General features: G+C 38.3%; 1 protein-coding gene across 1 annotated transcript in view; it reads left to right on the top strand.

Annotated features, from left to right (window-relative positions):
• The window catches only part of SLC35F2 (solute carrier family 35, member F2), an 89,472-nt gene that overhangs the window by 65,624 nt on the left and 8,074 nt on the right, over positions 1-15,774 (top strand). Inside the window, exons 4-7 of the mRNA XM_006899062.1 lie at positions 10,255-10,414; positions 11,585-11,741; positions 12,130-12,182; positions 15,249-15,403. Coding sequence (XP_006899124.1) covers positions 10,255-10,414; positions 11,585-11,741; positions 12,130-12,182; positions 15,249-15,403 — 525 coding nt within the window. The remainder of the gene's footprint in view (positions 1-10,254; positions 10,415-11,584; positions 11,742-12,129; positions 12,183-15,248; positions 15,404-15,774) is intronic.

Here is a 15,774-nt window from a genome sequence, read left to right as displayed (position 1 = left end):
CCAGAGGCGCATGGTTCAAATCCACCAGATGCTCTGCCGGGGAAGGAGGGACAATCTCCTCCTGTATCAGTCAGATCTGATTTGACGGTACACTCACACAAAAATAATAAAATGTGCTAACTGCTGAAGTGGGCTCTTGTGTCAGGAAGTCTAAGGATGGCGCAGGATAGGACAGGGCTCAGATCTGTTGTTAATAGGATTGCTATGGGTCATACTTGACTCGAAAGCACCTAACAACAGCACCGTAATGCATACCCATCCATTATCCTTTGGTCTTTTTTATTCACTGTTCAACTTTGACGTGCACATGAAGCAATTGAAAATACTGAAGCTTGGATTAAGTTCACCTTTGTCTTCAAAATGATATCCTTGTTCTTTCACACTTTAAGTCTGCTGTCCTTGGCCACAGATTGTAAAATGAAAAAGATGTTGTTTGATTTCCTGATTGCTGCCTCCACCCATATTGAATGTGGATCCGAGTAAAATGAAGTCATCGAAAACGTCAGTCTTTTGTTCGTTTATCTTAATGCTATCTCTTGGTACAGTTGTCCTGAGGATTTTTGTTTTTATATTGGAGTGTAATTCATACTGAAGGATATAGTTTTTATTACTAGTGCTTCAAGATTTTGTTGTCAGTGAACAAGATTGTGTCATCTGCATATTTTTGTTGTTGTTAGGTCCTGTCAAGCTGGAACCTGCTTGGAGCTGACCCTCCAGGGGGTTTTCAGAGGATTGGATTGCCCATCTTTCTCTTGTGGAGCAGCTGGTGGATTCAAGTCTCATGCCTTTGGATTGGCAGTTTAACTCCTTAATACTAAACCACCAGAGCTCCCCTTTCTCATCTGTGTAACACAAGTTATTAATTAATGAGTTTCTCTCTAATCTTTACACCTGTCTTTCAACAGAGGGCCCAGCTTCTTAGATTCTTTGCTCAGCATGCAGACTGAATTAAGTGTGGAAAAAGATATAACCTTGATGTACAGCTTTCCTGATTTTAAACCATGCAATATTCCCTTTTTCCATTTTAGCAACCACTTTTTAGTTAATATCTAGGTTATCTATGAGCATAACTAAGTATTCTAAAATTTCTATCCTTTGTAATGCTGTCCATCATTTGTTATGATCCACATAGTGTAATGACTTTGTACAGTAAATAAAACAACAGGTAAACAACTTTCTGGTGTCCTCTGCTTTCACGTGGTCTGTCTCCATCAGCATTGACATATTCTTTGTTACACATCTTCCAAATCCAGCTTGAATTTCTGGAAAGTCTCTGTGGATTTACTTTCTTCAGCCATTTTTAGGTAATCTTCAGCAATATTTTAATTGTATGTGTTATTAATGGTACTATTTTATAATTTCCACATTCTATTGGAGCACCTTTATTTAGAATGGATAAAAATTGTTAAATGGATAAAAGTGGTTGTCTGGCCAGATAGTTGATATCCAAATTAGTTGGCATAGACAGACCACTGAGCATCTGCAGCACTCTGTGAAAACATTTCAATCAGTATTCTTGTCAATTCCTGAAGTCTTGTTTTTTTGCCACTACTTTCAGTGCAGCTTCAACTTCAGTACCCTTGGTACTGGATTATATTCTTCCTCCTGAATGCTGCTTTTCTGTTGTTGTGAGGTTTTGTCAAGTCAGCTATAACTCATAATGACCTAATGAGTAATGGATCTGAACCCTGCCCATACTGATGCCATCCTCACCGTCTGTGGTACACTTGAGTCTGGTGTTACAGTCACTGTGTCAGTTCTTCTTGTTGAGGTCATCTCTGTCACTGACCCTCCACCTTCTGAGCATGATGTCTTTTTTCAAGGACTGGCCCCTCCTCACAGCATGCCCAAAGTATGTGAAACAAACATTCACCATCCTTCCCTCTAAGAAGCACCCTGCTTACACCTCTTCTAAGACATATTCGTTTGTTCTTTTGATGGTCTATGGGATGTCGTTGTTGTTGTTATGTGCCGTCGAGTCGTTTCCGACTCATAGTGACCCTATGCACAACAGCCCTAAACCCTGCTCTATCCTGCGTCAACCGCACCACCTCTGACACACCCATCCCTATTATCCCAGTCACCGAATCAATCCATCTCATAGAGGATCTTCCCCTCCTGCGTTGTCCTTCAACCCTCCCAAGCATGATGTCCCTCTCCAAGGACCCATCCCTCCTGGCAACATGTCCGAAGTATGTCAGATGAAGCCCCAGAATCCTTGCCTCCAAGGAGTAGCTTGGTTTAATCCTCTCCAAGACAAATCCATTTGTTTTCCTGGCAGTCCAGGGTACATTCAGTACCCTTCTCCAGCACCACAGCTCAAAAGCATCCACTCTCCTTCTGTCCTCCCTAGTCATTGTCCAACTCTCTGATGCATAACAAGCGATTGCAAATACCATGGCCTGTATCAGGCGCACCTTAGTCTCCAGAGAGACACTGTTGCTCCTGAGTACTTTAGAGAGGTCCCTAACAGCAGACTTTCCCATCGCGATACACTTTTTGATTTCCTGACTGCTGGTGCCAAGAGTGTTGACTGTGGAGCCGAGCAAACTGAAGCTGTGAACAATCTCAATCTCTTCGTCATCCATCCTGACGCTGCCATTTGGTCCAGTGGTGAGAATCTTTGTCTTCTTGACATTGAGCCTCAGTCCATACTGAAGGCTGCAGTCCTTGACCCTTTGCAGCAAGTGCATGAGGTCCTCCTCAGTTTCAGCCAACAGGGTTGTGTCATCTGCACAACGGAGATTGTTAATAGACCTTCCACCAATCCTGATGCCACAATTCTCCTCATAGAGCCCAGCCTCTTGGATAATCTGCTCTGCATACATGTTGAAAAGGTATGGAGACAGGATGCATCCCTGGCGTACACCCTTCCCAATTTTGAACCATGCAGTGTTACCTTGCTCTGTTCTGACTACTGCCTCTTGGTCCAAGTATAGGTTTCGTATTAGCACAATTAAATGTTCTGGGATTCCCATTCTTCTCAGAGTCAGCCACAGTTTGGTCTATGGGATACTCAGTATTATTCTCCAACACCATAACTTAAAGACATCAGTTCTTCCTTTGCCATCCTTATTAATTGTCCAACTTTTGGATGCATAGGTATTAATTAAAAAAAAGATGGCTTGGATCAGGTACACTTGGTACACTTCAGTCTTTAGACTGACATTGCTGTTGTTCAGCACTTTGGAGAGGTCCTTGACAGCAGATATTCCCAACGCAAAGTGTCTTTTGATTTCTGGACTGCTGTTGGTTGTGGTACCAAGGGTGTTGATTGTGGATCCAAGTAAGTTCAAATTGTTGACAATTTCAGTATTTTTTACATCTGTCATGATGTTGCCTGTTGGTCCAGTGGTGAGGATTTTTGTTTTCTTATTGTTAATGTGTAACCTATATTGAAGATTGTAGTCTATGATCTTCTGCAGCAAAGAAGGTTGTGTCATCTGCAGGTTGTTGAATCTTCCTCCCATCCTGATGCCTTTCTTCATTTGAACCTTGTAGCGTTCTCATGCTGTTTGGACAACAGCCTCTTATTTTAGGTATAGATTTCACATGAGCATATTTAAGTCTTTTGGAATTCTCATTCTTCTCAATTTTAGCCATAATTGGTGATCCACGTAGCCAAATGCCTTTTCACTGTCATTAAAACATAAATAGACATCCTTTAGCTGTTCTTTGCTTTCAAAAAGATCCATCTGACACTAGCAGTGATATTCCTTCTGCCATAACTTATTCTAAATCCAGCTTGAATTTTGGATAGTTCTCTGACATTATCCTGTTCTCAATATTTTTTGCTAATTTTCAGTGACATTTTGATTGTGTGTGATACTAATGATCTTACTAGATAATTTTCACAATCTGTTGGATCAGCTTTTTTGAGAATGGGAATAAATATGTATCTCTTCCAGTCCATTGGCCAGCTAGTTATCTTTCAGATTTCTTGGCACAACCTGGTGGTCTTGTCCAGGGCTGCAACTGTTTGTTGAAACATATCAATTTATATTCTCTCATTTCCTGGGCCTAGTTTTTGGCCTTCAGTGTAGCTTGAACTTCTTCCTGTATCACCATTGATTCTTGATCATATACTAATCTCTGAAATGGTTCCATGTTAGTTCTTTTTCACACAGTGACTCTGTATTCCTTCCATCTTTATTTTTTTTAAAAAATAATTATTGCAAAGACAATTTAGCATTGGCGTTAAAGAATATTTTGAAAAACTTGAAAAATTATTGCTGGTGCTTTGTATATTCTTGTAAGTGCTTTTATGCATTTTTGCTTCCTCTTCCTGTATCAGTCAAGATTTTGTTCATAGCATCCTTTAACTTGAGGCTTGAGTTTATTCTTCAGTCTTTTCTTGAGAAATGTAGAATTAGCTTTTTCCTTTGGGTTTTCTAACTCCAGCTCCTTGCACATTTTGTTAAAACACTTTCCTTTGTCTCTTGAACTGCTCTTCAAAATCTTCTATTTATCTCTTTTATATCAGCATTCCCCCCACCCCCTTTGTTTTGGCTTCTCCACATTCTAGTGCAATTTTCAGACTTTTCTGACATCAATTTTGAATTTTTCTTTTTTCCTTGCCTTTGTAATGACTTTTACTTTTCTAATAGAGAATATCCTTGATGTCATACCATCACTCATCTGGCCTTCAATCATTAATGCTCAGTGCCTCAAACCTATCCTTGAAATAGTCTTTAAATTTAGGTTGGATAGACTAAAGGTCATATCTTGGTTCTTGGGGACCTGTCTTAATTGTCTTCAACTTCAGTTTAAACTTACACTTGAGTTTGATGGCCTTTTCCACAGTTAGATCCTGTCTTGGTTTGGACTGCTGATACTGAGCTTCTCCACTGATTGTTTCCACACACACGTAGTCAATCTTGAGGGTCAACTAGTGTTGTACAGTAATTGTGAATTCCTTCTGCCTTTTTAATACTTTTCTGGTGTTATGTACTGTGGAGTCAGAACTGACCCACAGCTGACTCTTTCATGGGTTTTCAGAAGCAGTTAATTGCACAGGAGGAGATTGCATAGTCCTTCACTGTTGTACATTCAAGCTTGAATTTTTTCTTCAGTTTGAGAAATAGAAAGTGTGTTTTTGTCTTTTAAACCCCAAATCATTGGACATTTCATTATAATATTTCATTTTAACTTCTTAAGCTGCCTTTTGAAATCTTCTACTCAGTTCTTTCACACCATCATTTCTTTCATTTACTTTAGCTACTTTTCTCTGTTCAAAAGTCAGTTTCAGAGTCTTTTTGACACCCATTTTGTTCTTTTCTTTCATTTTTGTGATTTTAATGACATTTTGTTTTCTTCATAGCTCCTCTGATCTTCAGTCATTAGTGTCCAGTCTTGATGCTCAAGAACAGTATCAAAGCTGTTCTTGAGATGGTGTCAAAATTCAGGTGGAATCTATTCAAAGTCATGTCTCTTGTGGACTTGCTTTAAGTTTTTCCAGCTTTAATTTGTAATAGCATATGAACAGTTGACGATCTGTTGCTCATTTAGCCCCATCCTTGTTCTGACTGATAATATTGAGGTTTTCTACCTTCTCTTTCTCCAGATGTAGCAGATTTTATTCCTGTATATTCCATCTGGAAAGTTCTATGTGTATGGTTGCCTTTTTTTATAAAAAAGTATTTGCGACGAGTAAGTTGTTCGTACAAAATTTTGTTGTATGTTTTCCAACTACTGATAATTTTTGTTTCCAGTTTTCGTATTGTAATCTCTAGAAATTATCAGTGCACCTTGACTGCATGCTTAACCAATTTCAGACTGCAGAAGTTGGTATAAATCCTCCATATCTCCAACCTTGACTTTAGTGACTAGTGTTTAAATTTGAATACCAAATCTTCTTTGTATGCATATGCATATTATCCCATCACTTATAATGATGTACTTCAGGATAGATTTTGAAATGTTCTTTTAGACATTCGGTTTACACTATATCTCTCTATGGACTAGAACTACCCAGTCACATGTACCCTAAATTTACTAACAACCTGTTCCCTTGAAGTAAACTGTAAATACAGGTGGATTCTGTTTGTTTTCCAAATGGACCATATGTTCTAATGAGTAATGTTTCCTAGAATTAGTGACAATGTATATAAATTAATCAGTTCTCAAATTGCTAGTGCTACAGTGATTAGAATAGTCCCTCCCAAAAGAAATATAAATATTTTTGTTGGCAGTTGATCCTGTGATGCTGATATGCATTCTGGTTGTATTTCTTAAAAGTGGCATATAAAAAGGGATGTATCGTTGTGCAACAAAAACAGGAGATTTGTATGTTACATATTTAAGACAAAGGAACCATTGGAAGTAACTTATTAGATGTCTTGTGTAAAAGTGGTAGCCAAAGGTTAAACACAATGCTAAAGATGAAGGTTTTGTCTTGTTAGGTTGAAAGGAAAATGTTCCTAGTGCTTTTTTAACTTTATGGAGTTGAGGAGTACAGATTTCAGCTCTTAATGTCAGCAAACTATCATAGCACTGACTCACCAAATTATCAAAGTATTTTTAAATGGAGGTGAAAATTAGATAGACTCCAATGCCAGGTTTAGACACAGTTTAATGAACGTGTAATTTTTTAATGCATCGCTTCTCTCGCTGTACAGGCAGTCCTCAGGGTAGGAATGAGATCTGTTTCTGTGTCTTTCAGGGTTTGTAGGTAAGTTGGAACAGATGCATACAGCTCTCATTTAGTCTTTTTTATAAGCACTGCATCTGCAGCAAGTGAAGGTGAGTCTGATGAAGAATTTGTTGTTCAATCATTTCATTGTGAGAGCAGATTTACATAATATTAAAGGACAGGTAGGAGTAGTCTTGTTCATAAGCAGAGGATTGCTTGTATAAAACAGAAAAAAGGTAGTGTCTCATTTGCTCTTCAAATGATATAGTCTGGAGAACAATTGGTATGAAATGACATACTTCACCTGGAAAAAGTAAGGATTGATGAAAACTTAGTAATTCCCAATGTGGATAGACATTAAATCCTGTTATTACCAGGGCACATCTCATGAAATACTCTTTTATGTAACATTGTGATAATTAAGTATTGTACTCAGGAAATCCTTTGGTTACCAGCATAAACTAACTAGCTGACAAAAGAAATACTATAATACATTATGTTGTCATGTACCATATGGTCAGAACCAACTCATTACTGACCCTCCAGTGGGTTTTCAGAGGTAGTATTGCACTGGGGGATGGGGGTGTGTGTAGGGGGAAGATTGCCTATCCATCTCCCATGGAGCAGCTGGTGGATTCAAACTGCATGCCTTTGGTTTGGCAGTGCAGCTTCTTGCCACTAAGCCACCAGTGCTCCATTAACGCATTATAAGAGATTAAAAAAAAGATTTATAAACATTAAAGCAGAAGTTACCTAGTTAATGATGTTTAGTGCACACAGAAAAGGTGTTGTTGAGTTGACGATGACTCTTAGTGATTTTATGAACACACATCTATGAACAACAGAAGTTTGTCCTATCCTGCACCCTCTTCCTGTACTTGTGCCCATGTTACAGTCTCTGTGTCAGTCCATCTCATTGAGGGTTCTCTCTTTTTCTGACTCTTCACCTTTCCCAGTATGATGTCTTTTTCTAAGGTTTGGACCCTTCTGACAACATGCCTGAAGTATGTGAGACAAAGTTTTACTATCCCTACCTCTAAGGAGCACACTGGTTACATTTCCTCCAAGATTGCTTGTACTTTTGGCCATCCCTGGGCTAGTCAGTGCCCTTCTTCAACACCACATTTTAAAGGCATCAGTTCTGTCATTCTTATCCATCGTCCAACTTTCAGATCAACAGGAAGCAAAGGGAAAAAAACCATGGCTTGGATTAGGCACAACTTAGTCTCTAAACTGGCACTGCTGCTCTTGAGCACTTTGGAAAGATTCTTGAGAGTAGACTTTCCCAGGTCAGTGTGTCTTGATTTCTTGACTTCTGGTTATCACGAGTATTTGTTGTAGACCCCAGTAAGATGACATCATTGACAACTTCAGTCTTTTCTTCATCTATTGTGTGCTTTTATCATTGGTGATCCAGTCATCTCACTACTAGTTTTATATCCTACAGAAGTAATAGCTGTAACGCAAACCAATATATCTGTTTATAATAGCATAGTTGGAAACAACCCAGATGCCCATTATTGAATAAAAGGCTAAAGAAACTGGTGGGTTCATTTAAAAAAAAATTAATTCTAAAAGGCTCAGAATTAATGAAATACTCTATAGCATGAATAAAATGAAAATAAATTATGCCAAGTAAAATAAGTCAGTTACAAAAGGACCAATATTGTTTAAGAACATTAATATAAAAAACCCCAAGAAACAGTTTACACATAGAATCAACCTTGGAATTGAGAGAGAGCAGAACAAAAATAAATAATGAATAATAAAAATAAGATAATATTTTGCAAAGTTCATTTTTAAAAAAAGGGTGCTCTGGTGGCCTAGTAACAAAAAGCTGCACTGCAATCCTCAGGACACGTGGTTCAAGGCCACCACCTGCTCTGTCGGAGAAGAATGGACAATCTCCTGTGTGATTAACTGACTCTGAAAACCTGTGGGAAGGTTAGCTACGGGTCAGTTCCAACTCTTTGATACATAAGAACAAACATTAAAAAAAAATATATATATAGCATTTCTTTTAAAAGAATTTGGCCATCAAAAAGTTTTACCAAAACAGTGAATAGACAGACTACTTCCTGGGATACTGCTATAAAAAACCATGTGTTCTACAAGAATCTAATAAGTGAAATATATGCAAAACTTTTGCAAGTTAACCACAAAAATACAAATAAACCAATCACAAAATGGACAAAGGACTTGACAAAACAAAGTATTTTTCTCACATGGCAGGGGTTAGTTTTGGTTAAATTCCCTAGTAATGACCTGTAACTATGTTGTAGTTCATTGATGTTAGTATATTTGAGATTGTTTCCTGTTCATTGCCTTAGAGCTTTCCACTCACTCTCCTTTCCCTCTCCCTTTGTTCCCCTTAACCCGGGCATGGTCTCCAGCTGCCTAAACTGAAGGTGCATGGCTCATCATTGCTCAGCATCTTCAACATCATCAACAGGTGTGAGACCAGCGTAAGAGAGAGAGTTAATCAGACTGTAGCCAGACTGTGGCAAGACATAGACTGATGGAGCTAAATGGATCCAGGGCCAGAGACTTTGAGACAGAGCCAGAGCCAGAGGTCTTACTTGATGAAAAATTGAGGGAAAAGCTGGCTTGGAACTGCTGTTTACTGAACCTAGACTTTCTCTGTGTGATACCCTCTTTAATCACGTGCTTCTCTAATAAACTCCACAACTGTGAGTAAAAAGACGTCTTGTAAAGTGTGTGATCATTTGCAACACATTTTGGACCCAGTAGTTAGGAGTAGATACAGTACAGTAGGAGGCCATGTCTGACCTTATAGGGATCATTTTTTACAGTGATATTGTTAATGGGGAAAGTTCCCCTTTGTGGCATTAGTGGAGGTTAGACTTGGTTGCCCTCATGATCCTGCTGCTGGTCGAAGTTCTTTGCCTAATTGTGCTTAAATACCTCACTGTGTATTCATTTATTCTGTGTTTGTCAAGCCTACCTCTAGCCATCCTGAGGGCAGAGCTTGTCTCATTGTTGTTCACTGATTGTCCTTCTAGCTTCTATCACAATATATCACACCTTTAAGGTGCTTAATAAATTATTGACTGAGTGAATGGATGTACACAGAAAGGTGAGTTTGTTTTCTTGACTTTGGAATAAATACAGGTAGAGATGAATTGCACAGGCAGAGTTCCTGAGTTCAACACCTGGTCTTTCACTTTCAGTTATGTGATTTTTTTGGATAGTTTCCTTAACCTCTCTATGCCTTGATTTATCCTCCAGTCTCATAGTGCTGTTGTGAGAATTAAAATAATACCGGTCAAACAATTTGAACTGGCAATAATAATACTGATGCTTAATTTTGCTTAGTTAAAATGCTCTGCTTAATTTTGCTTAGTTAAAATGGCACTGCTGAACAAATGGTTGAGTAGTTGATCGATAACACAAAAATTGGTGGTTCAGACTCACCTCTTGGCTCTGTGAGAGAAAGACATGGCAGTCCACTCCTGTGAAGTTTACAACCTCAGAACTCCTGAGGTGCAGTTCTACTCTGCCATAAGAGTTCTCTTTGAATCAGAATCAACTCACCTGCACCCACCAATATTCTTGTTTTAAACTGATCAGAGATGCTTTACAATTTTGTTCTGTTTATACAGCTCTTGGATTGCTTTGGGATTCCAGTGTTGATGGCTCTGTCGTGGTTTATTCTTTATGCAAGATACAGAGTGATCCACTTCATCGCCGTGGCCGTCTGTCTGTTGGGTGTAGGAACCATGGTTGGTGCAGACATACTAGCAGGGAGGGAAGACAATTCAGGTAAGGTTGTACTTGTCTCTGCCTCAATCACAGAAAGCAGTTTTTGGTTTACATTCTCACTTCTCTTTTGCAGAGATTCAGTAAAAACAGAAAACACTGGTTAAATACACTTTAAAATTTATTTTCATATTTATTTGATTTTGGTATTTTGTAATCACTTTACAGAACAGCCTCCCCCTGCCCATGGGCCTACTTCTTTTTGTCACATTAAAAATTTTTGTTTTGTCATTCAGAGAAAAGCTTTCATTTTAAATTTTATTCTGATTTATTTACAAAGTTTGAATACATTGTTTTCCACAAAAGACTCTTTCCATTTTCTTCACCCCACCCACCCATCAAATTGTACAACCCTATGATTAACAACCCCCTATCCTCACCCCTCTATTTCCACCCTCCTCCACACCTTGGGTCCTTGTACTCATTCTACAACAATGATTTTATACACTATTTGCCCTTGTGGGACTGAGTTAGTTCACTCAGCATAATGAAGAGAAAAGCTTTTTTTACATATTTGAAATAATCTTCTGGTCAAAATATTTGGGTTAGTTAATAGGAAACCTACTGAAGCTTCTAGATTTTTTCATCAAAAAAGAAACTGTTCAGTGAATGACATTCTAAGTTGCTCTATGGATGAGTGGTTGTAGTGACTCTATGAATAATAGATCTGAGCCCTGCCCTATCCTGTGCCATCCTTCCTTAAGGTCTCAGATACAGTCTCTATGTCAGCACGTCTCATGGGAGGTCTTCTTGTTTGCTGCTTTTTTGTGTTAAATCTCAGACAATTGGCAGTAGGAAACCCAAAATAAAATCTATGAATTGACCCAATCTACAAGTGATTTCAGTGTCTCCTTTGATTAAAAGAGAAAATTTCCTTGAAAAGAGTTTTCTACCCTGCAGTTTTCAAACTGCCCTGACCCTCTTAACCATCCATTAATTTGTCAATTCATTGAGTCATTTACTAAGGTCTTTTCAGTGTATCATCTTGCTGTCTTTAAGTGTCTGGAGGTCAAAATTTGAAAACTCCCAGCAGAATTAGACCAGAAAGTGAGAAGAGTCAGAGAGTTGAATTTTTTCCAGAAAATGTTATTTAAATCACGATGAGCCAAGAGGCTGACTCTGAAAGTCCACTCATGGACAGTTTTTCCTTTTTTGTGTCCCGTCTTCCTGCAGGTAGTGATGTGCTGATTGGCGACATCTTAGTTCTTCTCGGTGCTTCCCTTTACGCCGTTTCTAATGTGTGTGAAGAATATATTGTGAAGAAGCTGAGCAGAGCGGAGTTTTTAGGAATGGTGGGCTTCTTTGGAACAATTATCAGCGGTGTACAGCTGTAAGATTCTGACATTTTCTTTTAAAATGAAATGGGCCAGTATGACATGAATGATTACTTTCTAGCTATGAAAAGTTATTTTGCTGTCACTAATTCATGTGCAAGATTGACAACTTGCTAAATATCTATGACAGGCTTATGGCAGAGTCGTTTTCTTACACATGAATGACATATAGGGTTCCTTTTCATGATGGGGGAAGACGTTACCAATAAAGATTTTCTTTTTTTGCTTACTTCCAGAAAATATTAACATATTAAATCATGAGCTTACTCAAAGAAAAGATATGTTATATTTTTCCTGCTGTAACAAAGATACTGACAAAGAGTGGATAAGAGAATATGACATGTTTTAATGGGGAATTCTCTGTGACCTCTTATTTAATCCTAGACTGATTGTGGAATATAAAGATATTGCCAACATTCATTGGGACTGGAAAATTGGTATGTAAATAGCTTAATTTTTTTTAGTAACTATTCTATTAACTGCCAAAAACACAAGAAGATTTTATCTAAAGCACAATGAAATATGATTAAAAAATAAATAAGTTATAATATATAACCACCTTTTAAAAATCATAGTATAATTCATTCACACAGAGCAGTAGTGCAAGGGATTGAGTTTTTCTTGAGGTTTGATGGATGAACTTGGAAAAGTTAATTCTTAATCTTCACCTTTAGGAATAGCTTGAGACATACATTAATGTGTCTGGGAATACTAGGAATTCTGAATAAGACTGACCTTTGGTCACACTCAGTCTTCAATTTGATCTGTAGCTTGGATTCTCAACATTTTATGAAGGCTGTTGTCTGCTTGCTGTAATTTATGAAGCCTTAATCTGATAGAGTGTTATCACCCACAACCTCTGTCACTCCTCTCACCTGAGACTCTTAGGCATCTGCAGAAATAAATAAAGCAGAAGAAAACATTGACGTGACAGGAAAGAGTTGAACTTTATTTAATATGGAATGAATAAAGTTCTGTAGTACATAAAATATCACTGAAGACTATGCAACACTTGGATTATTTAATGGAATTGAATAATTCACATTGACAGGTGTGTGTGTGTGTGTGTGCACGCTAATGCGTGTGTGAACGTATGTTTAGAGCAGTGGTGTAGGAATTAGGTTGAGAAGTGATTATAAAGCAGAAATTGTGTTGGTGTAGTCAATGCTCATATGTCTGGTGTTGTCCTAAAGAGTCTAGTCCTTCAGAGGGTTGTGCTGTATTAGAATTTCTAATAAGATGAACAAAAGGAAATGAAATCAACAAACTTTGCCTTTTTGTGCCCTAAACAGACTTTATTCTGAATTCAATTTTCCAAATAATGTCCAGCCAAACAAACAGTGGAAGCTAGAGAAATTGTGGTACATTCACACAATGGAACACTATGCAACACCAAGGAACATGATTTTGTAAAATATCATATAACATTAGAGAATCTCAGAGCACTATGCTGATTGAGCTAACTCAGTCTCATAAGGACAAATACCACGTAAAGCCATTATCGTAAAAGTAGAAGGATAACTGAGTAAGATGTGTATAAATGTTTAAAAGGAGAAGGGGGCGGAAAAAGGGAAAGGGTGGAATTCACTAGGCTAGCAAATTGTATTGGGCTGATGGAGGTGGTGAAGGAATAGGAAAGATTCATTGGGGACATATAAAGATGGGGTAGTCATAGGCATAGATCAACAGTACTTATTTAAAAGAGAATATATGAATGATTGTAGGAAACAATGTAAATGAAAGATTATATAAAACGCAGTATACGTGAATGAAACACAATGCATACAGATTGCTGTGTGCAAATCAATCTTTTTTAAAAAATAGAGTTTCTTCTTGACATGTGGCAGTGATTCTTCCTTAATTGACCTTTTGTCATTGGTACCACTCTGCCCTGGGACGGTGCATGGCAGGACTGATAAGAGCCAGTGATCACAGAATGAACACGATTTTATAGCCTTGACTATCCATCACCCTTGGATTTTCAGGGTCCTTCATCTGCGCTGGAGTATGTGGGTTTATGAGCTAACCAAAACACTGGTGGCTTGTTTCAACTAATGTTCACCTTAGAGAAACTTTGCTATCCTAGTGACCTTTTCCCTTTTCCTGCCCCTTTCTCCTTTTTTTATCCCCTGATTTTAAAAAAAATTATTAATTTTAATGAATATTTACAGAGATTTTGGATTTCCATTCATTTATTGTTGTACTCTTTTCTTTACCCCCTTTCCCCCAGTTCGCTTCTCTCCTTGAAAAGCAAAAGATAAACTTTTTCGTTGATATACAATCCTCCCAACCCCAACCCCAAATGCACTCCACTATGCAACCTGAATTCTGGATTCCTGTAATAATCATAATATACTTTCATATATCACTTTTAAACTGTTCTCTCCCTCATCTGTTTCAATTCAGTATACACAATTTATCCAGTTTTTCTCAGTCTTACCCCAAACCTGATGTCAGTCACTTTCTACGACAGTGGTACCATACAGTATTTGTCCTTTTGTGACTGAGATATTTTACTCCGCATAATGTCCCCCAGGGTCACCCATTTTGAATAATATTGCATGAATTCCTTTGTTTTTCAATGCAGCATAGTATTCCATTGTGTGGATATACTACAGCTTCTCTATCCATTCGTTTGTTGATGGGCACTTAGGTTGTTTCCAACTCCTTGATTTTGTGAAAAAAGCTGCAATAAACATGGGTATGCATATATCTGCTTGGATGTCAGTTATGGTCTCTTTGGGGTATATTCCCAGTAGTGGAATTGCTGGGTCAAATGGTATCTCTATTTGCAACTTTTTGAGAAAGCGCCATACCACCTTCCACAGTGGTTGCACCATTTTACACTGCCACCAACAGTGAATAAAGGTTCCAGTTTCTCCACAGCCTTGCCAGCATTTGTTGCTTGCTGTTCTGTTAAATTTTGCTAGTCTTACTGGGGTGAGATGATATCTCATAGTTGTTTTAATTTCCATCTCTCTTAGAGCTAGGGATTTTGAACATTTCTTCATGTGCTTGTTAGCCATCTGAATGTCTTCTTTGATGAACCCCCTTCTCCTTTTGAACATTTATTCACATCTTAGCTATCCTTCTATCTTTGTAATAGTGGCCTTACGCAGTATTTGTCCTTATGAGATTGAATTAGTTCACTCAGCATAATGCCCTCTAGAATCTCTAGATCACTCTTACATGATATATGCTTTAAAAAAAATCAATCCTTGAAAAGCTCATGGAGCATGGTTCCATGTGCCTCATGGTAGCCGTGGCTCAGAACTGGCTCTACAACAGCCATTTTCTCCTCATCACCCCCTTCCACACATACTTTGCTGTTTTTTCCAATTGGCATTTTGCCTTTCATCTGTAGTGTTTACTGTTAGCAAGGGCCTACCTACATTGACAGTTTGTTAAAAGGTCAGGAGGTTTTGTATGGCAGTCAAACCTTAGGCCCCTTCAAGGCCTTTTCTTTTCTCCCTGTAATGCTGGGTATTCTGTTTCCCCCACAGCCCTGCTCTTTGTGGCCTTTGCCCTCTGTATGTTTTGCCTGTACAGCTTCATGCCGTGGGTGATTAAAGCCACCAGTGCCACTTCTGTCAACCTCGGCATCTTGACAGCCGACCTCTACAGCCTTTTCGTGGGACTCTTTCTCTTTGGCTACAAGGTAAGCTAATGGCTCATGTTTTTAAAAGAGCATTTGCCTAGTCCAAAAGAAGTAGCAGCTGTTTCTTTCCAAGGACTGGTCCCTCCTTGCAACATGCCCAAAGTATGTCAGATAGAGCTCCAACATCCTTGCCGCCAAGGAACGGCTTGGCTTCACCCTCTATACTTTGAAGGAAAAAAAAGCATCCCCAGAGATTATGATATACCTTCCCTTGAGAATTCTAGATAGAACTGTCCCATTTTAGAGATGAAGGACTAGCAGTACTATTTGTAGTTAACTTTTCTTTTTTTTTAATTTAGGTTGTTTATTTTTCATTTCAATGAACATCTACAAAGATTTTGGGATTCCATTCATTCATTGTTGCACCCTTC

This window comes from Elephantulus edwardii, unplaced genomic scaffold (genome assembly GCF_000299155.1).
Source record: "Elephantulus edwardii isolate Elephantulus edwardi_28Jun2011 unplaced genomic scaffold, EleEdw1.0 scaffold00245, whole genome shotgun sequence".
Lineage (NCBI taxonomy): Eukaryota > Metazoa > Chordata > Mammalia > Macroscelidea > Macroscelididae > Elephantulus > Elephantulus edwardii.
This window is presented reverse-complemented; position numbering and strand designations above follow the sequence as displayed.